The following is a 27,017-nucleotide window of genomic DNA, read 5'->3' as shown; positions in this document are numbered from 1 at the left end:
CGAAAATCCGAAAAACTCGATCCGAACGCCAACGGTATCCGAACTCCTAGGCCTAATTATCACGTTACAAATACGAAGTTTCATAACAAAAAAAAATCAAATTACAAACCAAACAAATAGGTTTGGTGCCACTACTACTACAAAGTATTTTTCCTTGTTACAAGGTTACAAACAAATTTATTTTCTTCTATGAACAACATGATTACAAACAATTACATTTGCAAATAATTATTCAAAATTTTGCGTGGAATACAAGAATCACAAATAATCGTCAAGTCGACATATTTGAGCTCTTTACTTAAAGATTCAACCCTCTATCTTACTGTTTTGTTGTATCCACAACTCGGCGTATCTTCCTGATTTCTCCAACAATACTTCGTGCGTCCCCTTCTCAACCAGTTTGCCTTTCTCCATCACAATGATATCATCGCATTGCATAGCAGTGGTCAGCCTGTGCGCAATGAAAACACAAGTCCTGTTACTCGCCAGAGACCTCAGCGTTTTCATTATCTCTGCCTCTGTTTTGTTGTCCAGCGCACTCGTCGCTTCATCGCACAACAGAATCGCAGGCGATTTCAGAAAGGCACGAGCGAGTGCCACTCTTTGTTTCTCCCCTCCACTCAGCATCAGTCCTCTTTCTCCAACCGCTGTTTTATATTTCTCCGGGAAGTTCATGATGGTGTCGTGGATCGCCGCACGCCTAGCTGCATCGTAGACTTCTTCCTCTGTTGCTGAGAGGTTTCCATAGTGAATGTTGTGATATATTGTGTCGTTGAATAGCACCTGCCATTCAAGTAGTGAACCAAAGTTATGACCATATGCTAAACATACTAATTACAACCATATGCTAAACATACTAACTATCAGGTTTTTTTTTAAAGCTGTTATGAATATTATGTTTATGGATGTCCAGCCCATTAGATATTTACTTGTAATCTTGGCCCGTTTATGGCCCATTGTATTTAGGCCCATGTCGCCATGTATTTCCTATATAAGGAACACTTTGATTCAATAATAAGATCAGAGTTTTCACAACACGTTATCAGCACGAGAGCTCTGACAAAACCCTGAATGAATTTCGAAACCCCTTTTCCCAGCAACCACCATAAACCCTAGAAATCAGACGAAACTTCAAAACACCGTATCTCCTCAACCCGACGGATCCAGACGACGAGCCACCTATCAAATTCAAGATCTCGACGAGACGAATCCAACGCCGTCGACCTCATCGCAATCCGATACCGGACGCGTTCTCACGAGCTATTACAAGAACCGCCGTCAACTTGATTCAAAACCCTAATTCGGACGCAACTTCAAATCGACGTATCTCTCAAACCATAAGGAGTTAGCCGACGTTCCATATATCAAATTGAAGCTCTTGACGAGAAGAATCCATCTCCGCAAACCTCGTCTCAATCCGACTTCACACGCGTTCTCCACCTCCGTTTCAATCCGCGTTGACAATTTCCTTTTTACTAAAGGAAACCCTAGCTGTCTTTCCATTCTCATCCGACCAGCACACATACTGACCATCCGACGAATTGATCAGCACCCGATAAGCCACCAGACGATCCGACAGTTCATCCAACAGCCGGTAGAGGTTCCGGACGATCCGATCAGCCCGTTCCTTGCTCGCGATAGATGTTCAAGCCGTTCGCGGTTTTCCTCTCCTCTTTCTAGGTGGTCCAGTTTCAGATTCTCTCCAATCTAAAGGTAAATAAAATCTGAAACATCCTTTGGAACCATATCAAAACGAATTTGGTTGTTTGTTAAAGGATTGAACATTAAAATTTGATGAACCTAAAAACCTAGGACAATTGAATCCCTAAATAAATTTGAGGAATTAGGATTTGGTTTAGTTCTCCCATTAAGTTGCTAGATCAAACGGTCATTAAGTTGTTAGAAGCACAAATATTCCTTATTCAATAAGAGATTGATTAAATCAATTAAAACCAAAACACTAAGTGTTCTTGAATCTCGAAAACATCATTGATCTGAATGATCAAATCGATTTTAAATTTTGAAGTTGATCATCTCCTAAAACATAATTATGATCGATTTATTATAAACCCTAAAAACTTACTATAAAAAAAAAAACTTTATATTTTCAGAATATTTCTAGAAAATGAAACTTTCTATTTTTAGAAACTTACTATAAAAGGAAACTTTCTATTTTCTGAAACTTACTATAAAAGGAAACTTTCTATTTTTAGAAACTTACTATAAAAGGAAACTTTCTATTTTTAGAAACTTACTATAAAAGGAAACTTTCTATTTTTAGAAACTTACTATAAAAGGAAACTTTCTATTTTCAGAAAATTTATATTTTCAGAAACGTTCTATGAAAGGAAAAACTTTATATTTTAGACATATATCTAAGCCGTGTGACTTGTTTATTAGGAAATCATTAACTCGATTGTTTGCTTGATCACACGATTTATATGATTGATTTTCTTATAAAGATTGAGTGATATATAATATGAGATGTCGAAAATCAACTTGGATTATGCTGTCCTAAATCTCTAAAGAGATAATCATTTAAAATGTGCACTGGATACCGAGGTTATCCTAAAGTCAAAAGGACTTGGTGAATGAATCACATAAGGCGATATTGCCAAACGAGAAAGATTGATACATGGCAATATTAGTTATTAGCCACCATCTAAATGAGAGTCTAAAGAAATCAGTATCCCAGTAAAGAAAATCCACTAGAACTTTGGACCGCCTTACAGCGGAGATATGATCACCATAAAACGGTGCTATTACCAAAGGATAAAATTTGAGTGGAAGAACCTGAGATTTCAATACTATAAGTCTGTGGATGAATACAACTCGGTTCTGTTTAAGATAGTTTCAATGTTGAAACAATGTGGTGAAGAAGTAACTGAACAAGACTTTCTCTAATGTGTTACTGCAACAGCAGTATAGAGAAAGAGGTTTCACCACCTATACTGATTTGATATCCTGTTTACTATTGGCTGAGACCAATAATGAGTTATTAATGAGAAACAGTGAGATGAGACCTCCCGGTACAAAATCATTACCCGACATTTCTAGGCTGACTTTGGAGCCTAAGAAAGAAAGTAATCTCGTCCAGCACAACAACCATTCCGGCCCTAGCCGTGGGAAAGGTTATGGACGAGGTCGTGACACATTTAAGACACATGGGCGAGGACGAGGCCGCAGTACCACACCCGGCCTTAGCTGTGGTCGAGGTCGAGGTCGAAGTGTGTCTTTTAAACCTTAAATAAAATCTTATTTGTGTCACAAATGTGGTATGGGTAATCACTGGGCAAATAATTGCCAAACTCCAAAGCACTTGTATGAGCTTTACATAGAGAGTTTGAAGAAAAATCCGGAAGCCAACATGGCTTACCGAGATGGTGAAGATGACATGGATCATGACCATACTGATCAAATAGAGTATGAAACTCATGAAAAAGAAAATGATCAGATGGATTATGAGACTTCAGATGCCTTGAAAAAAAAATCTCGACATCAAAACTCTATGATATAGATAAGAGTATATATGAGTTTATAAATAAGAGTATAGTCACTCGGCCAAGGCATTATATACACCCAATAAAAGACCCATTGAGTTATAAAGATTTAAAAATGAATGGTTTCCGCATTGAACCAATGGGCAAATGAAACAAAAGTTCCTTCAGATATATGAGATCAGAAAAATTGCCCAAGACCATAGAAAATGGTCGAGACTATACCTGCATTCTCTACTGATCTAGACTATGCCAAGGATCAGTATGATAAAGGCACAGGGCCTAGGTAACCAGATTGGTTGACCTACGAAATTAAACACTTTATGGCATGACCGGATTAGCCATCCTAGTCCAAACTTGATGCAAAATTTAATATTACAAAGGCACAAAGAGTTATCCCATAGAAATCTCACGTTGTGAAACATGTACACAAGGGAAACTCATGAGGCTCAATTGTCCCAAGCATCACGAAATGGCATAATGGTTTAGTGTCCTTACACAAACAAATTTATAGCATGTTCATGAGGGGGAGAATACACACCCCGTGTGGTCCATGACCATACTATAAAAACATGAACATGATAGCCAAACAGAATATGATAGCCTGGCCAAACAGGCCATAAGATATAAGAGCTTGGTCGAACAGACCATAACCTATAAGGTTCAGACTTTCAAAGTCTATAAGCTTGGAGACATTATGGATTTACATGTATGAAAGATAAGATGCATCAGGCCATATAAAGTGAGCATAGATATTCCCATCTAATAATTATAAAGGGTCATGATCCAGACATAGACCATCCTAAGATATTATGTATAGACCACCACAATAATATGTGCCGTCTAGGATGGAACCTCATAAGAAGATGAAATAAGATTGGGAATATATGTTGGATATGAGAATGTCTTCCTCCCACGATTTTATAAGAGACCTTGAGCCAAAATATGGGTGATCAGATTAAGGCCAGGTTTACGGATTACATGATGAATCCAACTATCCAACATCAGGGGGAGAAAGAAATAAGCTGGTACAAGTATAAAGAGAAATGGAATGGTATTAACCATCCTTGTCTTGGCAAGATCCTCGGACCAGAGAATATGATTTAAGACGTCCAAAGAAAGATCATACAAAGCTAGCTAAAAGAATGCCAGACAGATTAGACCCGAAAAAAAAGAAAAAGAATGACTAAGTCATACCAGCTTAAGCACCACGAAATTAATGTCCTAGAAGAGACATAATCAAGTTGCTATAGAGTCTAAAGATAGACCAATATGTTCCATAAGATAAGGAACCTCGGAAATAAAAAGAAAGGTGCAAATAAATGACATATCCGAGGTCATAAGGGAAACCATACCAGACATTTAGATAAGGCTGCGCAGCTGAACATCTAAGATACCAGACCATGTAGTTTGGGACGCCAAACTGCAAGGTAATAAAGGTTCTTAGTAAGAATGAAATCTCTAATCGATTAGTTCATGTCTGGAACACAATGGAACACTATAAAAGAAGTGTCGACACATACATACACAAAAGATAAAGATGCATAAGAAAATAGCACTTGAGTTTAAAAGATATAAGCGAGGATCAGAACCCACGAGAATACAAGAATGCATTCATAGAATAAAAGAAATTGTGGGGTTTAAGAAAGATTCAAAGAATCTATAAAAGAGATGGGTGTATTGGCCATATATAGAAACACCATCTGATAAGATAAAACCAGTGAAAAATGGGTCCTGTGTGGGAAAGGAAAAGAAATCGTGAGACATGGACTAAGGTGTTCATATTCCTATTTAAAGCATTCAAGGAATGACTTGATTACACAAGGATACTCACAGAGACCAAGGAACAGATTATAAGGAGATATACTCCTATGTGGTGGATGCTACTACAAATCCGAAAGTGATAAAGGTCTGGATATAAGAAAAGAGAAATGTAGTAAGCAGCATGATTGATCACTGGATAAAGAAATGATAAAAGTATCAGAAAGATGAGAAAAGAAATTCTCATAGAATAGTTTTGTTCCTAAGCTATTCATGGACTGAAACGAAAGGCAGATGCATATGAAGCATATAATGCATGTAAAGGATAAGACTAAGTAATACTTAGTGAAAGGAGTTCTACAAGAACGTCCCTGAACAGTCCATGCATATATTATGAAGGAAATTCCTTGTGTTCATACTTAAAGAAATGATGATTAGATCGACTGATTCTTGGACAGGCTATGATAAGAATACAATGATCTATAGTGGAGATGATAGCCATGAATATGTATTGAGATCTATGATCTAAAGTACCGAGAATAGAATGTGATATGGTCAAAAGAGAATAAGAGGATGAATCCATCAGATTAACGACCAAAGATCCATATCAACTAGGATCACGTCCGACCTAGTTCGATCTTGTTCCGACTAAACTGGTTCCAGTAACCACTATATTCAGATCGTGGTATGGCTATGGACAAGGCATGTGTCCTTGGTCCAGGAAAGACTTTATGTAAGTACTTTTAAGGCTTATGCACATCCGACCAAAGTGCAATGTATTGGTATGATTGGCGCCTTGATGTGGAAAAGCCATACTAGGTCGGATAAGTTTTATGGATATGTTCAGACCATAAGACATTGATACTAAAGCCATACACGTCCCCCTGCTATAAGTGTCATTGACACCTTTACTTAGACAAGTTTGGCATGTCGGAACATGAGACAATATGGGACATGATCAATATATCCTAAGTTACCTTCTAATGAATTAAAAGTTTGAGATTGATTTATACTAACCAAACCCAAAAGAAAAGGGATTGTTTGGTTTTAATAAATGTTACAGGTTTATACAAGGTCTCAAACAGGTTATACACATTTGGAGAATGATGAAGAAGCACAAAGTACTACAAGTTCAGTCATGAGAAATGTTAGCCGACTTCTTCATCATGTCTACACCAACTACACATCTATGAAGTCTACCTATCCGTTTGGGACATGGCAACAGAAGGACCAGTTCAAGACTTGGCGCCCATGAAGCTAAACCATCAAAGTGTCCATGCGCCAGACTTGAAGAACGGAGGTCCAGAACAGGGGGAGTAGTGTGTGTTGTACTCTTTTTCCTTCACTTTGGTTTTGTCCCACTGGGTTTTCCGAGTAAGGTTTTAATGAGGCAACATTAAGCACACTACAAGCTCTATATGGTTCTGGAATCCAAGGGAGAGTGTTATGAATATTATGTTTATGGATGTCCAGCCCATTAGATATTTACTTGTAATCTTGGCCCGTTTATGGCCCATTGTATTTAGGCCCATGTCGCCATGTATTTCCTATATAAGGAACACTTTGATTCAATAATAAGATCAGAGTTTTCACAACAAAAGCTAATTTATTATAACATTATAACTATGAAAAATATTAACTAGATTATTCGAGAACCGATGTCTTATGAGAGTCAAAAACCATAAAAGATCATAAATAATATTAAGAGAAATAAGACAATTCGATTATCATTAATATGGTATTAGAGTCTGATCCATATAATTAGATCTGATCCATAATGAACTGTTTTGATCTGAAGCCTATCTAACTTAATACTATATTTACTTAGTTAACCTGTGAAATGGCAGCTTACAGTATCTTGAGGGACAACTCCAATGGAGCTTCGAAGACTATCAAGCCTCACTTCCTTTATATCCTGACCATCAATCTTTACATTTCCAGAATCCGTGTCAAAGAATCTGAATATCATCCTAAGAATCGTCGACTTCCCGCTTCCGCTGCTACCAACAATCGCCACACTCTTCCCTGCCGGTACATCAAACGTAACCCCATCTAATATCTTCCTCTCCTGCAGGTAGCTAAAATGCACATCCTCGAACCGAATGCTTCCACCTCTCAGAGCAAGACGAGGAAGCTCTGCGTCTGCATCTCTATCTCCAACCTCGGATCTCTCCTCGAGCAACTGAAACATCGACTTCATATCCACGAGGCTCTGAACCGTTTCGCGGTAAACACCGCCGAGAAAGTAAAGAGGAAGAGAGAGCTGAAAGAGAAGTCCGTTGACCATCACCAAATCACCAACCGTCATCTCACCGTTCATAATCCCTCGAGAACACAACACCATCGATGTAGACAACGCTGTGCTGAATATAAAACTCTGTCCGAAGTCCAAAAACGCGAGACTTTTCTGAGTAGTGGAAGCAGCATCTTCGTATCTCCCGAGCAACTCGTCGTACTTTCTCGCTTCGTAGCTTTCGTTGTTGAAGTACTTAACGGTCTCGTAGTTTATGAGAGAATCAACGGCTCTCGTGCCAGCTTCGTTATCAGCTTCGTTCATAGCTTTTCTAAACTTGGTTCTGTACCGTGTCACGACCAACGTGAAAGCTATGTACGATCCAACGGAGAGACAAGTGATGAGACCGAAAACAGGTCCGTAGTTGTAAGCTAATATACCAGAGACCATGGTTATCTCCAAGATCGTCGGGACCACGTTGAAAACCATAGCCGAGAGGATCGTGTTCACCGCGCGGCTACCGCGGTCGATGACTCTGTTCAAGGCCCCTGTCTCTCGGTTCAGATGGTAGCGGAGGTCGAGGGCGTGGAGATGAGAGAGCACTTTTCTCGAGAGGGAGCGTATGGTGCGGAGAGATACTTTGGAGAAGATTGCTGTGCGGAGCTCGTTGAAGGCGGATGATCCGGATCGAGCGATGCCGTAGCCGATGAGGACAGAGGAAGGAGTGGCGAAGGCGGCGAGGAGGTAAGGGTTTGAAGTAGCGATGGAAGAGGGCGAGGTGGAGAGTGAGTCGATGGTTAGTTTGAAGAGGAATGGGACTTGGACGTTCAAGAACTTTGCTCCGACGAGACAGGCTAATGCTGCGATGACTCTGAAACGGAGTTCTGGGTTGTCTTTCATCCATAGGTTGCTGAAGATCGTGCTGAGGATCTTCTGAGACGACGTCGTGTTGGTTTGGTTGTTGGGTTTGGGTTGGTCTGGATTTGGAGTTGAAGTTGAAGTGGAGAAGAACAGGACGCGGGCGTTGACTCTGGAACTAATCGGTGATGGAGATGGAGATGGATCTGATAAGAAGGCATTGATGGTGATTGATTTTCGAGTTGAGTTACGTTTTGTAAAACTGTGAAAACTGTGATGATGGAAAACAGAGCGAAGACGGTGACAAAGTGAGGAGCGGGAGAGGAAAATCCGACAGCTCCCGGACATCACTTTTTGTCTGAACGAATCACATGAACTGGTTCTTTTTTTCTTTTCTGGTCTCTCTGCATTGCTCGATCTCTCTTGCTAAATCAAGTTCCGTACCAGACTAGTCTATCTGAAGACGAAGATGATTAAATTAACTCGGAAATAACCGGTCCTGGTTCATAGTAAGATATGAAATCAGGATGGTTTCTTTACGAAATCTATCTCGGAAATAACCGGAACTGGTCTGTCACGTGTCTTTAAAGTAGAGAATCGGATACTTACAGTGGTGCACACCACAGGGAATCCCATTCAGAGAGTGGGACCCGCATTGACAACTAACACTTTCAAAAATTCAACCCTTCCTCCTGGTAATGCATTTAATTAATTGAACGGTTTATTTGGAAAGTAAAGAAGCAAGAGTCGGTTATGTCTTCCCTCCAGACGACAAGGGTTTTTTATTCGGACACCACTAAAAATGGACAGCTAAACTCTCTCTTTAATTATTTTAATTACGTGATTTTAGATTAGATTGCCACTTGATTATAAATTAATTAATTTCTATTTATTAGTGTGATGGCTAGCTTTAAACCGGAACTCATCGTCACCGTCCGATTTGGTAAGATGGACCAGAGGACGTGGGCACGAGTCCCCCCTCTCTGTTCACGTGGGTCCCACGTAGCCCTCTGAGTATCATTTTCTAGCCGTCCGATTGAATCCCATGAAGCTGACATGTGAGCCCCCACTTTTTACTTATTTTACTATTGTTTTCGAATTTGAGGATCAAAAAAAAAAACATTTTGAAATTTTGATTATTATATATTTTTTGCTTTTATTAGTCCCACGGATGCAAGCGTTTTGATGATCAACTGTCTTTCATTATATCCAATCTATATAAAGATTTTGGAGTCAATACCAACTAATAAAAACATGGGAAAATTCCTTAAAAATACACAGACTGAATTTCTTTTGCTGAAAAAATACACGAATTTTTTTGGTTTCCCAAAAAATACACAAACTAATTTTGATTGCCCATAAAATACATGAACTTTTGAATTTTGAAGGTTTCACACCTCGATTTTAACGATGTAAACAGTGACTAACAGAATAGTAAGACGCTGTTAGACGCCGTTAACTCTGATTAAAAAGTTCATGTATTTTATGGACAACCAAAATTAGTTCGTGTATTTTTCGGGAAGCCTAAAAAGTTCATGTATTTTTCAGCAAAGGAAATTTAGTATGTGTATTTTTAAAGAATTTTCAAATAGAGTTTGGATATTTCATATACTATTCAGAGGCTAAATATCTGGACCCAATACATATCCAAAATTTTATATTTGTAAATTTTCGGTTTGGTTTTGGACCAGATATTTTCGATCTGAAAAATCCAGATCCGGAAAAAAAACGGCCCAAACCCAACCCAAAGACCTGAAAAAAACACATTCTCTATCATATGATACATGTCCGAAAATTTATATTTGTAAACTTTCGGTTTGATTTTGGACCGAATATTTCCAGGTCAGTTCTGATTCAAGTTTTTGAATCCGGCTAGACATTTTAGCCGGATTCAAAAACTTGAATCGGAACTGACCCAAAAATATTATGTCCAAAACCAAACCAAAAGTTTACAAATATTTGTTGAGTCCAATTTAGTCGAAATCTATCATATATATCTAAAAATTCACAAACAACTCTAAACTTTACATTGAAAGTTTCATATTAATTAAAAATGTTTCTGTTACAAAAACAAAACTAAAAAATATTGCAAAAATAATAAAAAAATTGTTAGCAGAAAGATCTTGTCGGATTGAATCTATTGGTGTCGATTTTATTAGGTCCAGGTCTATTCGGATCAGTTCTTTTTGGTTTCAATTCTTTCAAGTAGAAGAGTTTTGGATCCAACAAATATTTGTAAACTTTCGGTTTGGTTTTGGACCGAATATTTTCGGGTCAGTTCCAATCCAAGTTTTTGAATCCGGCTAAAATGTCAAGATTAGGTCTAGATATTTTAGCCGGATTCAAAAACTTGGATCGAAACTGATCCGAAAATATTCGGTCCAAAACCAAACCGAAAGTTTACAAATATAAAATTTTAGATTTGTATTGGGTCCAGATATTTAACATCTGAATAGGATATGAAATATCCAAACTCCATTTGAAAATTCCTTAAAAATACATATACTAAATTTCTTTTGCTGAAAAAATATACGAACTTTTTAGGCTTCCCAAAAAATACACGAACTAATTTTGGTTGTCCATAAAATACATGAACTTTTTATTCAGAGTTAACGGCGTCTAACGGCGTCTTACTATTCTGTTAGTCACTATTTACACCGTTAAAATCGAGGTGTGAAACCTTCAAAAATTCAAAAGTTCGTGTATTTTATGGACAATCAAAATTAGTTTGTGTATTTTTTGGAAAACCAAAAAAGTTTGTGTATTTTTTCAGCAAAAGAAATTCAGTTTGTGTATTTTTAAGGAATTTTCCCTAAAAACATCTGATTAACACCATGGATTATTCGTCACATTTGGATTTTTCCATTGTAGAATCACCGAGTTATTTGTATTGCATCGAATTTTATTGTAGTATTTTTCAAATAATGTAATTGTGTTGTGCATTTAAAGTTTAAACAAGTTTGTTTTCTACCAAAAAATGTTTTTTTCTTTTCACATGTTTTATTTCTTTTGCCTAAAAATTTGATATAATTAGGAGAAAAGAAAACTAAAAAGTTAGGGAAGTAAAAGAAGAAAAAAAAGAGACAAATCCCACCAGTCGTGTCTTCTTGTTCATCCTTTGTTTCCTTCTCACTGTTATTTCCCTTACTTAAAGTCGCAAACTTTGCTTCGAATTCAACCCATCTCTCACATCTTCCCTTGCAATCAAATCTCCAACGAAATCAAATCTCTCTGCTCAATTCTCACTCCTCTGAGGTCTCGGAATTCTCAAATGGAAGGCGGCTCCGCTATCGGGTCGGCTTCGACTCTGTCAAACGACGAAAACCTCGTCGTCTCTTCGGAGGATTCTTCTTCTCCGACAGAGAACGGTCTCGAGCTTCGTCTCACGTTGAGCCTTGGTCGTAAGGGGTATCGAGAGTGCAGGGTTTCTCACGCTGATGATTCTTCATCTTCATCTTCATCGTCAGCACCTTCTTCCTTGAGCAGAGCTAGCGTCACTGCTGGGATCAAACGAACAGCTGATTCCATGGCGCCTACTAGCGGGTGAGATTCACCTCCTTTTACTTTTATAAATATCCTTTACTTTACAGCTGATCATCTTTACATTTGATCATGGTTGATAAGACATAATGTTCCCTTTGATCACTTTTTATCTGGAGAAAAAGGTTCAATCTTTGAATGTATCTTCTTGATCTTAGAGAGTTTGTTGTGATCATTTATCCATAGGTGACAACCTCGAGGGAAGTGATTTTTCCTTTTTGGAATGGAGTGGTTGGTCGGTCCTGTAGAGTGATGTTTTCTTTCTTGCTATTGATTTTTGTGTAGACTTGTCTTGATCTGAGCATGGTTCATTCACGTGTATAATTTTACAGGCTTGGAAAGTGTTAAATCAATTTCCTTTTTTTTTTTGTTGTCTTGTGAAATTTGCAGGCAAGTTGTGGGATGGCCACCAATAAGGACTTACAGGATGAACAGTTTGGTTAACCAAGCCAAGACATTGGCTGTGGAAGAAGATCCACAGGGAGTAGTAAACAGGAATATAAGCGATGCAACGAAGATGAGAAGTTCCATGTTTGTGAAGGTGACTATGGATGGTATTCCCATTGGAAGGAAAATCGATCTGAATGCTCATAACTGCTATGAATCCTTGTCCACCACTCTCGAAGATATGTTTCTTAAACCCAAAACAGGTACGTTACTTTTATGTTGTTCCTTTTAGAGAGAATTTTGTTGGTCTTGGACTGAGAAAATGATGAATGTTTCTGCAAATTAGTATCAAGCACACAAGAAACAGATGGTCACTTGGAAACAAGGCTTAAGATACTACCAGATGGGTCTTCTGGATTAGTACTAACTTACGAAGACAAGGAAGGAGATTGGATGCTTGTTGGTGATGTTCCGTGGAGGTATGAATATATATTCTCATGCTTTCAATGTTTAGTACAACTCTAGCTCCAAATTTGAATCCTGAAATGAGTTTTACTGTTTGACCAGGATGTTTATTGGTTCTGTGAAAAGGCTCCGGATAATGAAAACATCAGAGGCTACTGGTGCAGGTAAATTTACTTATTCCATCAAACACCTCTTTTGATATTAAGATATCTTTTCTTTTATGTCGTTGTGACCGTGTTTGTATAATCCTTGTTTGCAGCTAAAATGAACTTATAAAGCATATAAATAAAACTACAAGAACCATTTATGTTTGAAGCAAATAATAAGACAGATCAAAGAGAAGACAACAACAATGTAAGAATATTTTTGCCTTGGCTCTGCCATTTATTTAGTTAGCTATATTGTTCAAGTTTGTAAAAATCACAAAACGTTTCAGAGCAATGCACAAGTTAATAAATATCTGTAAAGAGAGCAAAGTTATTCTACATGTAAAACGGCAAATCATAAGGATCAAATATCTCTCTCTCTCCCTCTTCTACATACACATCAGTTTAAGCCACTTTCTTGTCTCCTCTTCTTCTTCCATCACGCCCTAAAGAAGGTCATTTACAGGTGAAGCACTAAACACCGATGGCTGTTTCTCGGCCAAGCCACTACGGCTAGTGTTTTCCTCATTACTATTGCTTTTCCTCCTCGGTTTAGCTTCCCCGAGCATCGATATCACGTCTCTCATCGAAGGTCTGTCTTTAGGGAGCTTCGTGGTGCAGAGAAGAGCTATCTGTAGCACTAAAAGCATCTCTTCTTGAACATATCTGCAGTTCCCAACGTTAGGATCCAATGCTTCTTCCAAAGATATGTTGTCTCTTATCTTCTTCCTCACCCACCCCACAATATCTACAGACTCTCCAAACTCCGGGTCCAACGGTCTTCTTCCGGTTAACAGCTCAAGTAAAACGACGCCGTAGCTATAAATGTCTATCTTCTCGTCCACCTGCAGTGTGTATCCATACTCTGCAAAAATGACAAACCCAATTAAAAATTGAACTCGGTTAGATCGAACCGGTTTATAACCAAATTAAAATGTACCGGGAGCGATGTAACCGTAAGAACCGGCGACCATCGAAACGGTTTCTTTCTTCCTCGCCATCATCCTGGCCAAGCCGAAGTCGGCGATTCTGGCGTCGAGATTCGCGTCGAGCAAGATGTTGTTCGATTTGATGTCTCTGTGGATCACGGGAGGATGACAATCGTGGTGGAGGTAAGCGAGGCCGTGAGCTACGCCGAGCGCGATGTTGAAACGCGACACCCAGTCCACCAAGAGCCTCCCGGCGGCGTTTTTCCCGTGGATCGCGTCGCCGAGGTTGCCGTTGAGCATGAACTCGTATACGATCATCATGTTTTTGTCGTTGTACAAGAATCCGAGGAGCCTGACGATGTTCCTGTGACGTAGCTTCCCTAAGAGGTTCACTTCGCCGACGAAATCTCCGGTGGTTCCGTCCTCGATATCCGCGGCGGATCTCCATAGCTTCTTCACGGCGAGGACCGTCGTCGATCGCGGCATCTCCGCTTTGTAGACGATCCCCGTCGCTCCCATCCCGATCATGTTCGATTCCTTGATGCACGCGAGGATCTCTGAGGCTGTGAACCCTAGGCGATGAAACGCCATGAGCCTCCACGGCCATTCGCCTTTGCTCGCCGTCTCGAAGAATCCGTTGGAGTACCATCTCTTGTAGAGAGTCCTCGCGACGATGACGAGAATCCCCAGGAGTAGAGCCGACGCGATCCCGATCAACCAGCCGACGACGATTCGTTTCCCGTGGAGACTCCTGTGGCGCGACGTTCCGTTTTGGGAGCTGCTACAAGGCGGGAGAACGCCGCCGCAGAGACCTGAGTTGCCTCTGAGATCGTCTGGGTTTATGGTTCTGAGGAAGCCGTTGGTAGGGACTGGGCCTGTGAGTTTGTTGTAGGAGACGTTGAGGAGTTCAAGCGCTGGGGATGTTCCGATGCTCTCAGGTAGTTTCCCGGTTAAGGAGTTGTTGGAAAGGTCAAGCACGGCTAATGCGGACATTGTTGTGACCTGTCTAGGGATTTCTCCGGTTAGTTGGTTGTTTCTTAGGTTGATGGTTACTAGCTTCTCGCATGAGGCGATGCTGGAGGGGATGGTGCCTGTGAGAGTGTTTGATGAGAGGTCGAGGTTTGAGAGTGAAGGACAGTCTTGAAACTGGTCTGGTACTTCGCCGGAGAGGTCGTTATCGGAGATCAAGAAGGCTTGGAGGTTGTGGATGGAGAGGATGGTGGAAGGGAGGGAGGAGGTGAGCTTGTTTCTGGAGAGATCGATGAATGAAAGGGAGAGTGAGTCCGATATGTCTCCGGGGATCCCTCCGGTGAGACGGTTGCTGGCAAGTTCGAGCCTTTGTAGCTTCTCAAGCTTGCCGAAGCCGATGGGGATGGAACCGTTGAGGAGATTGTTCTGCATTCTGACTCGAACTAGAGACTGGCAAGTGGATAGAGTTGTCGGAATTGGACCGGAGAAGATGTTGTTGAAGAGAATGAGCTTGGTTAGGTTCCCCTTGCTGCACAATGTGGAAGGGATCTCGCCGGAGAAGGAGTTTGTGGAAACGTCAAGCCACTCTAAGGGAGAATTCTTCCCGAGATCGCTTGGTAGCTCGCCGGAGAGCGTGTTGTTCCAGAGCTCGAGGGTGTGTAGCTCCGCCAGATTGCTGATCTCCGCAGGAACAGAGCCAGAGAGTTTGTTGCCCATCAGGTTCAGTAGCTGAAGGTTCTTCAGCTTTGTTATCTCCACTGGAATCTCGCCGGATAACGCGTTCTGTGAGATATCGAGAAACTTGAGAGTGGTAATGTTACCGATCTCTGGCGGTATTTTACCGGTGAAGTGGTTTTGGTACAAGAGAAGCGTCTCGAGTGACTTTAGCTTCCCGAGCTCAGAGGGAAGTGGACCACTGAGATCTCCGGTGGCTAGATCAAGATACTTGAGGCTGCTCATGTTCCCAAACTCCGGTGGAATCGGACCTTTGAACTCGTTGTAACCAAGAATGGCTGTTTCAAGTGAAGAGAGCTCGCCGAGAACTCTAGGTAACTCGCCCGTGAGATTATTCGCAGATAATCCGAAAAATCTCAGCTTCTGCAGATTCTTGAACGAACGTGGAAGTGACCCTTGAAAGAAATTCCCACGGAGATCAAGAACTTCTAAAGAGACCAAGTTCCCGAGATCTTCAGTTAAGTTTCCAGAGAGATTGTTCCCTGAAACATTTAGATGAACGAGTCCAAGTGATTCGTTGCCGAACACGAAAAGATTCCCGGAGAATTCATTCTGGCTTATGTCTATAGATTCCAACGAAGGGAGCGATGTCGGAAGCAGAGATTCAAATCCGTTGCATGAGACGTTGAAAGAGACGAGGCTTGTTAGCTGTTTGATGGAATCAGAGATTTTACCCGTGAGATTCATTCCCGACAGGTCAAGCTTCTCAACATTGCCGTGGGAGTTGCACTGAACACCGGTCCAGCTACAATGGTCGCTATTTCCTGGGAGCTTCCAGTCTTTGAGAAAGTTGAGGGGATCGATAAGAGTTGATTTAACCGAGAGCAGAACAGAGAGGTCTTTGCCATTGCCGGTGGAAGCTGAAACAGAGGAGGTAGAACCAATGTAATAACAGTAGTAGAGGAAGAGAACGATAACCCTTATCTTCATCTTCGTCTTCTTCCTCTTTCTCACTGAACCTCGTCTCCTTAGTTCATTACCAAGAACAAGACAAAGTGAACATGCAAGGAAGTGGAGGAGGAAGAAGAGTAGAATAAGAAGAAACTTGGCAAGTAACTGCTTGCTCTGTATATATATATATATAATCTATATCTGTGATATATATGTATAAAATGAATCTTGGTTTTATGTGGATCTAGTGATCAAGGGTATGCATGATTAATGAAAAATAAAAACAAGATCTTGGAGTTATTTGAGAAATTTCATAAGACACTGAACATGTGAAAGAGAGAATGTGTTTCTACAACTATAACTAATCCAAAAGTGTTTTCGGTCTTTTAAATTAAAAAACAAAGTCAACCATGATTTGCTGTATATTAAGTTGTGAATGTGCCAATTAGCTTAGGATTAATTCATTCATATATATATGCATAAAATTATACAGTCACTTGGTGTGTACCATACTCTCATCGATAGCTTGTGCTTAACTTCATTCCGTTTCAGCTTTTGTAGAATGTCTTTATTTATTTCCTCGCCTTTTTTCTTTTTTTTTGGGTCTTTTCATGCTTACCTTCTAAGAAAGTTTAAAATCCAAAATTCTGTTTAAGTATGGCAAATATTATATGATATATTACCAACATAGATTAAAAAATTCTTTTGTATATTTTGTATGTAGCCACCGAGGTGAACGTTCTAACCATCAGGAATGGGTGATACACATGTGATGAAGATGAATTAGATGATCAGTCTACCTTTCTCTACTAAATATTTAATTTCAGTTTTACCATAAAAAAATTCAAATAGTTCCAAACCGTTACATTGAGGTGATAATTAAGTATCAACTATAATGCAGATGCTCTCACGTTTCTTCTTACCCCGCTTTTGAATTTGGTAAAGTTTCTTTCTTCTACGTGTTAATTAATAGAAATAAAATCGAACCCAACACCCACCTCATCGCCACTATATGGAAGCATATTTTTTATTAAAAAAATTCAATCAAGAGTTACCATGATGCTGCATATAATATTTTATAATGTACGCCACTGCAGAGAGTGCAGGCTTGTTACTGTTCCTTCATCTGCATGATTGAGTAGATAAGAATCTTTCCATGTTACAGGTTTAATAAATATGGCAGCGTAAATATATGTATATAATAATGTTTATAAGTATTAACTAATAACCGGATATTCATCAAATCAAATATTGTAATACTCCAACAATTACCAACTCCTCTTACTGGTTTCATGTTTATACAAAAAACGTTGCTTCACATGCACTCATGTGGGCCGGTCTTATATATGTTTGTTGTTTCGTTTCTTATTATTTGTAGTTTTTAAGAAAACATTCCGATCCCTAGTTAAATTCTTCATTTGCTAATCCTTTCGATCTTTGGATAAAATTCTTAAATTCTACGATACTAATTGGTTATATATGATAACTGCAGGCATAGTGTTACACATCAGTTTTGAACATTTAGTCCCGAAATAGTTATAGCTAGAATTAACAGGACAATATTAAGAAACTTGTTTACACAAGAAACATTGAAATAAACAAATCATATCACACAAAGCTCCAAAAGTACACATATTGGATGGTTATTGCTATATTAGATGTCTAGATCGTAAATATGAATAAATACCTACAAGAGGAGGGCTCACGGCTTAATGGGATGCATGTGGATCAACACCTTAATCACTTACTTTAGTATCAATTTTGTATTATTAGAGAGAGAAACCTAATCCCACAAAGCACATAAAACTCTTTGCAAATGGTGTTTTGTGGATTTTTAAATGCCTAATTAAACATTTATTTAAGCAGCAATAGCATAAAATGTAAAATAATTAATCTAGCAAATATGCTGACGGTTTTCTCACATGGCCCATCAGATTCGTCAGACTTGTGTCCAGCTTTTTTTTCCTTACGATCTGCACGCATGTGCCGCTGCCACGTGTATTCCATGGAGATCACTCTGGATAAAGAAGATCAAGGCAGCGTAAAACCTCTCACGGAGCAAGAGACTAATGTTAAAAGCCCCAAAATGGGCTTATTATGCGACGAAACGAATTAAATGTCAATTACAATCGAGGCTAATGTTAAATGCCCTTTATTGAGATGATGATGGTGGAACTATCAACGAACATTGGGCCTAATGTTATAAAAGCCCATTATTGAGACGATTTACGACGATATCCAATGAAAGGAACGGCTTTGGTGGTGACACGTCACGATTCTCCCGCCAACCACACCAGATCTTTTTGTTTCATCCATCTCCTTCCGCCTCCTCGTCTCTTCCGTGGTCTCACTCATTTTCATCGATAGGCACGAGAATGGCTTGTTTTCGTTCGATAGGCTCTTTAACTTCTCTCACTCATTCTCCTCGTGATGTTCCACGCTCCTCAGGTACTCTGTTCTTCTTCCTTCGTATCCTCTCTCGTGTTGGAATCTTAGGTGTTTGCATTGTAAGTTCGATTATTGATTTCCCTAGAAAATCTTCGGTATAATGCTGATTCGATTTACGGGAGATTAGCCTGATTAGGGTTCATTTCTTGATAATTATTGGAGATTAGGGTTCTTGTCTGAAAAAAAAACAACTCATTGTAATAGAACGAACACGTCGGATTCTTACATTAATACATTGTGTAAACTGTAATTAAGAAACATTTTTATTTTATTTTTAAATCCCTTTTTTCGTATTGCAGGCATTGTCTTAACTTCATGCTCTGTTATTCCCATCACGCGCTCCTCCTTCATTGGCTCTCCCATCTCCCTCCCGCGAGTCCGTCCACCATCATCTCAAACCCCTCAAAGACCGCGTAACCTCCTCCTCCCAATCACGATGATGGTGAAACCAACGCTCCAGTTCATCCAAGGCACAGACGAGATGACCATCCCTGACGTGAAGCTGACTCGGTCAAGAGACGGATCCAACGGGATGGCGCTCTTCAATTTCGACCAGCCATCGGTTTTCGACTCGAGCGGTGAGGTAGGGGAGATAACCGGGCTGTACATGATCGACGAGGAAGGCGTGATTCAGTCAACGGACGTGAACGCGAGATTCGTCAACGGGAAACCTGAAGGCATCGTGGCCAAGCACGTGATGCGCACGCCCAAGGAATGGGATAGGTTCATGAGGTTTATGGAACGGTACTCTGACCAGAACGGTTTACAGTTCGTTAAAAAGCAATGAGGTGGAGACATTGATTGTCCTATGAACAAAATGTTATTTTTAAATCATTCATTAGAGCTTTGACTATACTATAATTCCAAAAAAACCTAAATATTTTGAAACAAGAACGGTTATATACAAATCCTATATATAGATAAGAGCTGTTAGAGATAAGTACTTTTATTATGGAGGAGAGGGAGACACATCAAAACATGCATCGTTTAATTTCCTCTAATTAAATGGCATCGACGTTGTTAATCGCTGTCGTTTTCTTGACGTTAACGTTTCTAACTCCGTCAACTTCCACGGCGGTCTCTCGACTTGACGCTCTCAGCTGGGTTTGCAACAACAGCACGGTATTAGACCCCGATGCTTACCTGAGATCTTATCAGATTAATATCGACGAGACCAGAGATGACATGATGAAATTCATGTTTGGGACACACGAACACGGTGTTGCTCCTCAGAAGATGTATTTTTTGTCGCAATGCGTTAGCGATCTCTCACCTGATGAATGTAGTCTCTGTTGGTCACGCGCCACCGATCTCCTATTTAATTGTTTTCCGACCACAGGTGGTCGGTTTTATCTTGAAGGTTGTTTCGTTAGGGCTGATAATTACAGCTTCTATCGTGAGCCTGTTACACATCAAGACATTAAGGTTTTGTTTGTTTTTCTCTCTCTTCTTGTTTTTTTTTCTTTTACTTGAGATGTACGTAACCTAATGGCATCTGGGGACTTTAGATATGTGGTGGTGACGAGGCGGAGTCTAGAGAATACAAAGGGTTAGTAAAGGAAGTGACCAAATCCATTGTTGATACGGCTCCAAACAGCCAAGGCTTCTCGGTGGTGGCTCGAAAAGGCGTACACGGTTTAACTGCTTACGGACTAGGAATATGCCGGCAAACGCTAGACGATGAGTTGTGTAAAATGTGCTTAGTAGATGGAGCTTTATCGTTAACTAGCTGCTCACCAGCCACAGAAGGCTTTGCCATGAATGCAGGATGCTACTTTCGTTACTCTAACTATACCTTCTATAACGAACGTGAATTGCTGCTTTCTATGAGTGTGTCTCTTAACTCTTGTGTTTTTTTTTTCAAGTTGTGATTAGTCTTTTTATAATCATGACATTTTTTATGTGGGGTAGGTTTAACGAAAGAGCATGTTCTGCGTATACTGGTGTTTTCTATGGTGTGTGTCTTGGCTATTGCATCTGGATTTTGGTGTGGAAAATGCATTTATTTGGGAGCTAGTCCAAAGAAGAAGCTTAAAGGTAAGAGAGATCCTTGTTCTCAAATTAGAAGAATACATTAGGAATTAACACTAAAAAAAGTTATCACTTGTTTGGACATCTAAGGATAGAGAAGGAGTCCAAGTCTGTATCTAATAACTCAAACTTGATGTGCTTTAAGTATTCAACTCTTGAGAAAGCAACCAACAACTTCAACGAGAGTTGCAAGCTTGGTGTTGGAGGATATGGTGAAGTCTTCAAGGTATGTTGTCTTTCTTTTATATATATATAAATTTTTTTACCACTGTCTCTTAAAAGAAGACTTTATGTCTTTATGACAGGGAACTCTGTCTGATGGCAGAGAGATCGCTATTAAACGTTTGCATATAACAGGAAAGAAACCGAGGGAAGAGATTAATAATGAAATAGATGTAATTAGCAGATGCCAACACAAGAACTTGGTCAGGCTTATAGGTTGCTGCTTCACTAACATGAATAGTTTCATTATCTATGAGTTCCTCGCTAACGCAAGCCTCGACCACATCTTATTTGGTAAGATCTCTTCCTCGAATCACGCATATACTTTGATCTTCTTGCCTGGTTGCAAAAAATTCTAATATTATTGTTTTGACATGGAAGTGAAGACCCGGAGAAGAAGAAAGAGCTAGAGTGGAAGAAGAGACGTACAATAATCTTGGGAACAGCAGAAGGTTTGGAGTATCTTCATGAATCTTGTAAGATCATACATAGAGATATTAAAGCAAGCAACATACTCTTAGACTTGAAGTACAAACCCAAAATCTCAGATTTTGGATTAGCCAAGTTTTATCCAGAAGGTGGCAAAGACATACCTTCTCCCTCTCCTTCTTCCATTGCTGGCACACTGTAAGTCATCTCAACACAAAAGAAGTTAACAGAGGTTTGTTTTTTTAAGGATTTGAATATATAATGGTGCTGTTTTTACAGAGGATACATGGCTCCTGAGTACATTAGTAAAGGAATACTAAGCAACAAGATCGACGCTTATAGCTTTGGAGTCCTTGTTCTTGAAATAACCAGCGGTTTTCGAAACAATAAGTTCCGGTCTGATAACTCCCTTGAAACCTTAGTTACTCAAGTGAGTCTCTTCATTCCTTTCAGATCAATCTTTAACTCAATATAGCTAGCTACCTTTAATACCCATTTCTCAAACACCTTTGTTGTGGAACAGGTCTGGAAATGTTTTGCTTCAGAGAAGATGGAGGAGATGATAGACAAAGATATGGAAGGAGAGACAGATAAGACGGAAGTGAAGAGAGTGATGCAGATAGGTCTGTTGTGCACACAAGAGTCTCCACAGCTTCGTCCAACGATGTCAAAGGTAATAGAAATGATTAATTCTACGGATCTTGTATTGCCCACTCCTACTAAACCACCTTTCCTTCATGATTCATCCATGTAGAAAAATCATATTCATACTTGTATAAATCCTCGCTCTTCTTATTGTACACATTTCAAAAAGATGTATCGTGTAGTATTGTATTGTATTATTATGTTATCCACTTTGTCTCAATAGCCCAGCCCAGGACCAGTTTTGATTTAAACATAAACATAAAACAACAACCGTTTAAGAACAACATCCAGAAGGAAATAGTCGAGTAAGAACCGATTCAGGTGGACCAAGTTATCAACTCTTGACCAGCAGGTGACCCGGATCGTGTAAAATAATCCATGTTTTCATATGTGCACATTGGTAGATTTCAAATCCCAAATACTTAATATTTTTCTAAGTCTACCATATCACCCGGCCACACCAATGTAAGTTCGATATATATATATATTTATATAGACAAATAATTCTAATTCTTTTTGTATATTAATCAAGATATAAATATCCATGTATATTTACAGACTCCTACATTCTTGTATGCACCAATAAATGTCTTCTTTGTCATATGCAGAAATAAATCTTTTAAATTAATTATGCATATATATATATACATAAATATATAAATTTCATTTTATCGATCTTTTAAAAGAAATCATAAATAATTATTTGTTTTCTTTTGTACTTTTTGTTTGGCTAAAAATATTTTAATTCAATTTTGGTAAAATTAATTAAGTTAAATGAAATTTTTCATTTATCTTATATTCATATATTTAAAACTATAGTTTCAGTATATTTTTGTTTAAATACATCAATAAATTTTATTTATTTATTTATTTAATAGTTTAATAATCATAACACAACAATTACTATATAACATTTAAATCTACATAATTCAATAGATTAAAAACTCGATTAAGCATCCATAAAATTTTGGATCCAAGTATAACTTAAATATTTAACTATTTAAAATTATATATTTTAAACAAAGATTTCATTGATTATTTGTTAAATAATTTTATAATTAATTTTGATGAAAATATAAACAATTATACTCAATTACTTACTTTTAGTCATAAGTTCATTTAATCAAATTTTATATTTACGATTATCTTTTAAACACTTTTTGAAACATTATATTTACAATTATCTATTTTTAGTATTCTGATAATAATTATAAATATAATTAAAGAAATCCAAATTCAGAAACTCGTGAAGAAATAAGGTAGCATGAAGCAGAAGGATTTGGGTTTTGATAATTTTAGTAGTTTATCAGTGTAATAACTTTTAAATTCATTATGATTACTTGATCGGTTCATGGTCGAACCAATTATTAGATCCAAGCCAGTTACATAACCGGTTCTTGGTTTTCTTGGTCAAATCCGATTCAACCATCGGATCGGTTTGGTTTTTAAAACATTGCTTAGAACCGATTAGTTTGTCACATACTACAGGAATTAGAATATCTATGTCCTAATATTTGAAAAAAAAATATGTTCAAAAGTTATATAGTTTCACTTGATACTATTTTTTTTATAAAGTAAAAGGGTCATCCTTATAAAGAGGTGCAAAATCTGTTGAAATAGGAACAACCTTTGGAGCGGATGTAATTGTGACAGTAGCCTCAGTTATAATTGCAGTCTTTCTTGTAGCTACAACGATAGTGATAGATATTGCTGCTTCAGGCATCAGCATCACTAAAGTTTGTGTTGTTTGGGCCAAAGTCATTATTTTGAAGGTTGCGATTGTAAAATTAATCTCACAAGTCGTTGCAGTTTGGGGAGCTGACATGGAAAAACTATTACCTCAACCTTGTGATTTACACGGTTTTCGCTTACGGTTATGGGAAGCTTTAATTAATACGATCAAATGTCTACAATGATCGTATTTGAATTGGTGCAAGAGTACATCAGATCGACCATATGAGATTTTGTTACTTTTATCTTACACAACAGTTTTCTGTTGGGATGGTCGACTTCTCCCATTATCGTTGGATCAAGTCAATGCTGTTCGGTAAGGAGTAGCTCACTTGAGACATGGGGGTTACTTGGAAGATGGAATGGTTGTATCATATATTTATTGTTTTTGATCACATCATTTTTGGTATAGTGTCCTTGTTACTTTTCATTGACCTTTAACTGCTAACATACCTCATTAATGTCAGATCTGCTAACACATCGGTCGGCGTCCCGGTGTTGATACCCTATTGGAGGTGTTCTAACATAATATTTACACCGATAAAGTTTTAGAATCCAACATCTACAAACAAGTGTTTATTTATTCTACCGGTCACCGGTTTTATGACTAGCTCTTTCGACCATTATAATAATTTTTTCAATTTTATTTTATTTGTCGTTTTAGATTTATACACATATAATAAGAAAATATATAATTTTGTATATTTTCAAAATAAAAATACAATTAACTATATAACTAACCATATTTCAACCAATAGAAAAATAAAGTAGAATTTTATTAATAAATTTTGTATTGAATTCTAAAATGACAATTATTATGAAACAAAATTTTTTTCTATAACGACAATTAAATCGAAAAGGAGGAAAACTTATACTATTGTGATATTTACAAAACATTTCATTATTCACATATCAATGACTGTTGGCTATAAATTTTCTAAATAATTAATAGACATAAAACAAACATGGCTTATTTATACTATATCCACTACAAAAAAAATCCACATTGATAGCACATTGTTATAGCACGTTTTACTGAACTGCTGTCATAGATAAGTTTAAAATTTCGATACTATATCATAGCATTAGCTAAACGTTATTATAGAGTGAAACCTAAAATAGCATTTAACTAATGCTATTTTGAAAATTTAAGTGAGCGGGAAGATAAAACAACTGATTCCGCCAAAAATTAGCAGAAAATTATATTTAAGTGCCAAAAAAATATTTAAACGGTTTCAATAATTGTATCAAAGACATATTATAGCATTTTTCTAATGCTAAAAAAAGCTATTTGAACCCCTAAATCACAAACATGATTTTTTTTTTTGAAAACCCCTAAACATGGTTTTAAACCCTAAACTCTAAAATACTCCGTAAAACTCTAATATTTTCATATTATAACTTCAATCTTAAAACTAAACTCAAAAATTAATCTTTTTAATCTTAAACTATAATTTCCTAAAAACAAATCTTTAATCTTTAATCAAACCCTATATCCTAAATCCTAACTTCAAACATAAACTATATATACATTGAATATTCTTGATATAATATTTAAACTTTATATCATAAAACACTAAACTTTATTTATATAACTTATATCATAAAACACTAAGTTTATTTTAAATTTCAAACCCTATATCTAAGCTTCAAAACCTAATTATTTTTTTACTCTCACTTACAAAAGTAACAAAATATTAAAAGCTTCAAACCCTAATTATACTTATAATTTTTCAAATCTTCAAAAAACCTTAATTTCATACACTATATCCAAATGTTAACTTCATATCTTAAATTTAAAACCTAAATACTTAGCAAAAATAAATTTAACCTAACAATTCATACTATAACCTAATATCTTAGATTTAACCCAATTTGTTTTTAAACTAGAAGTCTCATTCCCCAAATTTTAAACCCTCTATCATAAACATAATTTTTAAAATCATAAACATAACTTTTAAAGTTTAATTTTAATATTTTAATTTTTATGTTATACATTAAAAAACTTGATTAAATTTTATATTATCTAACACATAAATTAAATAGAACTATAAATCAAAATTTAATATAACTTTACCAAACATAAAAAATCAATTAACAAAAAAATTGGCATTGACCAATAATATCAAAGTACTCAGATCACAATCTCCACCATTGGATTAGATTAATCCAACAGACCAGATCTAATCCCTCATTATCTTTCTCTTTCCTCTCCACTCTTTTCTTCTACGACATTCATTCTCTACGCTTCTTCATCTTCTTCTTTCTTTTCTCTCATCTCTTTGGTTCATTTTTATCTCTGCACATCTCCTCTTTCAATTTCATCTCCTCTTCACCACCACACCGTCGGCCTGCACGTTTGTCTCCACCGCCCTCTTTTGATTCCGTCATGTCTTCGCCCCCATCACCACCGTCACGCTCTCACCAGCACCATGTCACCTCTCTCTCTCTCTCTCTCTCTCTCTCTCTGTTTCTGTCTGTCTGTCTCTTTCTTCTCCTCTCATCTTACTATGTTCTCCTCTAATCGATTTTGTTTTTTTTACAGATCCAGAAGATGATGAAACAGAAAGAACAAGTGGTGGTGTTACACAGCGGCATCGCCGGTTAAGCGTGGTGTGGCAGTGGTGCAAAAGCCGGTGGTTTGTTGGTGGTTCGTGGACGGTGGCTGAATTGTTCTGAAGGTGGCGATGGTGGCTAAAGCTTTGTGAAGATGGAGGATGGTGGCTGAAGCGTAGATTTAGGTTTAGTTAACTGGTTTAATTAGGTTAACATTAATTAGTTGGTTTAGTTAGGGTTAGAGTAATAATTTATGTATTATTGGTTTAGTGTTGTAAACCAAAATTTATTGTAAACCGAATTTAATTTATAAAATAAAATTTATTTTATTTCTAATTATAAAACAATTTATTTTCATTTTCATATTTTTTTTAATTATCGAAGGATCTATAATAGCACGAAAGCAAGGCTAACTGTTAACATAATAATATCATACAAGTATTGCTATTATATCTGTATATTTCGTAGCATTGAAAAAACGTTATCGTAGAAAGGGTACCTATGATTGCTGCCGTATACATAGCATTTGGTAAAACGCTATCAA

The 27,017-nt window shown here is 37.7% G+C and overlaps 5 protein-coding genes and 1 long non-coding RNA gene across 9 annotated transcripts; 4 read left to right on the top strand and 2 right to left on the bottom strand.

The window, feature by feature from the left end:
* Positions 1-82: 82 nt before the first annotated feature.
* On the bottom strand, positions 83-8,809 carry LOC108841397 (ABC transporter B family member 23, mitochondrial). Of its 2 annotated transcripts, none has more exons than XM_057003362.1 (2): positions 7,111-8,809; positions 83-783 (listed from the first exon to the last, which is right to left on the bottom strand). In XM_057003362.1, the coding sequence occupies exons 1-2, from the start codon at positions 8,695-8,697 to the stop codon at positions 307-309; spliced, it is 2,064 nt and encodes a 687-aa protein (XP_056859342.1). In that variant the 5' UTR covers positions 8,698-8,809; the 3' UTR covers positions 83-306. The 2 variants fall into 2 exon arrangements, with proteins under 2 accessions (XP_056859342.1, XP_056859343.1); XM_057003363.1 differs by having other exon boundaries at positions 558-783; positions 7,092-8,809.
* Positions 8,810-11,455: 2,646 nt separating this feature from the next.
* On the top strand, positions 11,456-17,340 carry LOC130494286 (auxin-responsive protein IAA11-like). 3 transcript variants are annotated; one of them, XR_008942734.1, is made up of 6 exons: positions 11,456-11,892; positions 12,280-12,539; positions 12,623-12,755; positions 12,844-12,905; positions 13,001-13,095; positions 17,136-17,340. XR_008942734.1 is itself a non-coding variant. In XM_057003361.1 (5 exons), the coding sequence occupies exons 1-5, from the start codon at positions 11,621-11,623 to the stop codon at positions 13,015-13,017; spliced, it is 744 nt and encodes a 247-aa protein (XP_056859341.1). In that variant the 5' UTR covers positions 11,456-11,620; the 3' UTR covers positions 13,018-13,202. The 3 variants fall into 3 exon arrangements, 1 of the variants encoding a protein (XP_056859341.1); XR_008942735.1 differs by lacking the exon at positions 17,136-17,340 and adding an exon at positions 13,354-16,654; XM_057003361.1 differs by lacking the exon at positions 17,136-17,340 and having other exon boundaries at positions 13,001-13,202.
* On the bottom strand, positions 13,172-16,450 carry LOC108841396 (MDIS1-interacting receptor like kinase 1). The gene is made up of 2 exons (XM_018614153.2): positions 13,828-16,450; positions 13,172-13,752 (listed from the first exon to the last, which is right to left on the bottom strand). Exons 1-2 carry the CDS (start codon positions 16,448-16,450, stop codon positions 13,334-13,336), a joined length of 3,042 nt encoding a protein of 1,013 aa, XP_018469655.2. The 3' UTR covers positions 13,172-13,333.
* A 1,338-nt stretch (positions 17,341-18,678) lies between the features above and the next one.
* Positions 18,679-19,712, top strand: LOC108839603 (photosystem II reaction center PSB28 protein, chloroplastic). Its single transcript, XM_018612353.2, has 2 exons — positions 18,679-18,859; positions 19,159-19,712. Exons 1-2 carry the CDS (start codon positions 18,787-18,789, stop codon positions 19,644-19,646), a joined length of 561 nt encoding a protein of 186 aa, XP_018467855.1. The 5' UTR covers positions 18,679-18,786; the 3' UTR covers positions 19,647-19,712.
* A 133-nt stretch (positions 19,713-19,845) lies between these two features.
* Positions 19,846-22,295, top strand: LOC108839521 (cysteine-rich receptor-like protein kinase 46). Its single transcript, XM_057004359.1, is given in 9 exon segments — positions 19,846-20,284; positions 20,368-20,689; positions 20,771-20,896; positions 20,986-21,116; positions 21,196-21,406; positions 21,499-21,739; positions 21,821-21,986; positions 21,988-22,026; positions 22,029-22,295. Coding segments are annotated over 9 exon segments (1,923 nt in total). The 5' UTR covers positions 19,846-19,864.
* A 3,550-nt stretch (positions 22,296-25,845) lies between these two features.
* Positions 25,846-26,809, top strand: LOC108839830 (uncharacterized). Its single transcript, XR_001947782.2, has 2 exons — positions 25,846-26,351; positions 26,463-26,809. It is a non-coding gene; the product is annotated as an uncharacterized LOC108839830 (long non-coding RNA).
* The last annotated feature ends 208 nt before the right edge of the window (positions 26,810-27,017 follow it).

Source organism: Raphanus sativus, chromosome 2 (assembly GCF_000801105.2).
Source record: "Raphanus sativus cultivar WK10039 chromosome 2, ASM80110v3, whole genome shotgun sequence".
Classification (NCBI taxonomy): domain Eukaryota; kingdom Viridiplantae; phylum Streptophyta; class Magnoliopsida; order Brassicales; family Brassicaceae; genus Raphanus; species Raphanus sativus.
The sequence above is the reverse complement of the archived record's forward strand: the minus strand, read 5'-3'. Positions and strand labels throughout refer to the sequence as shown.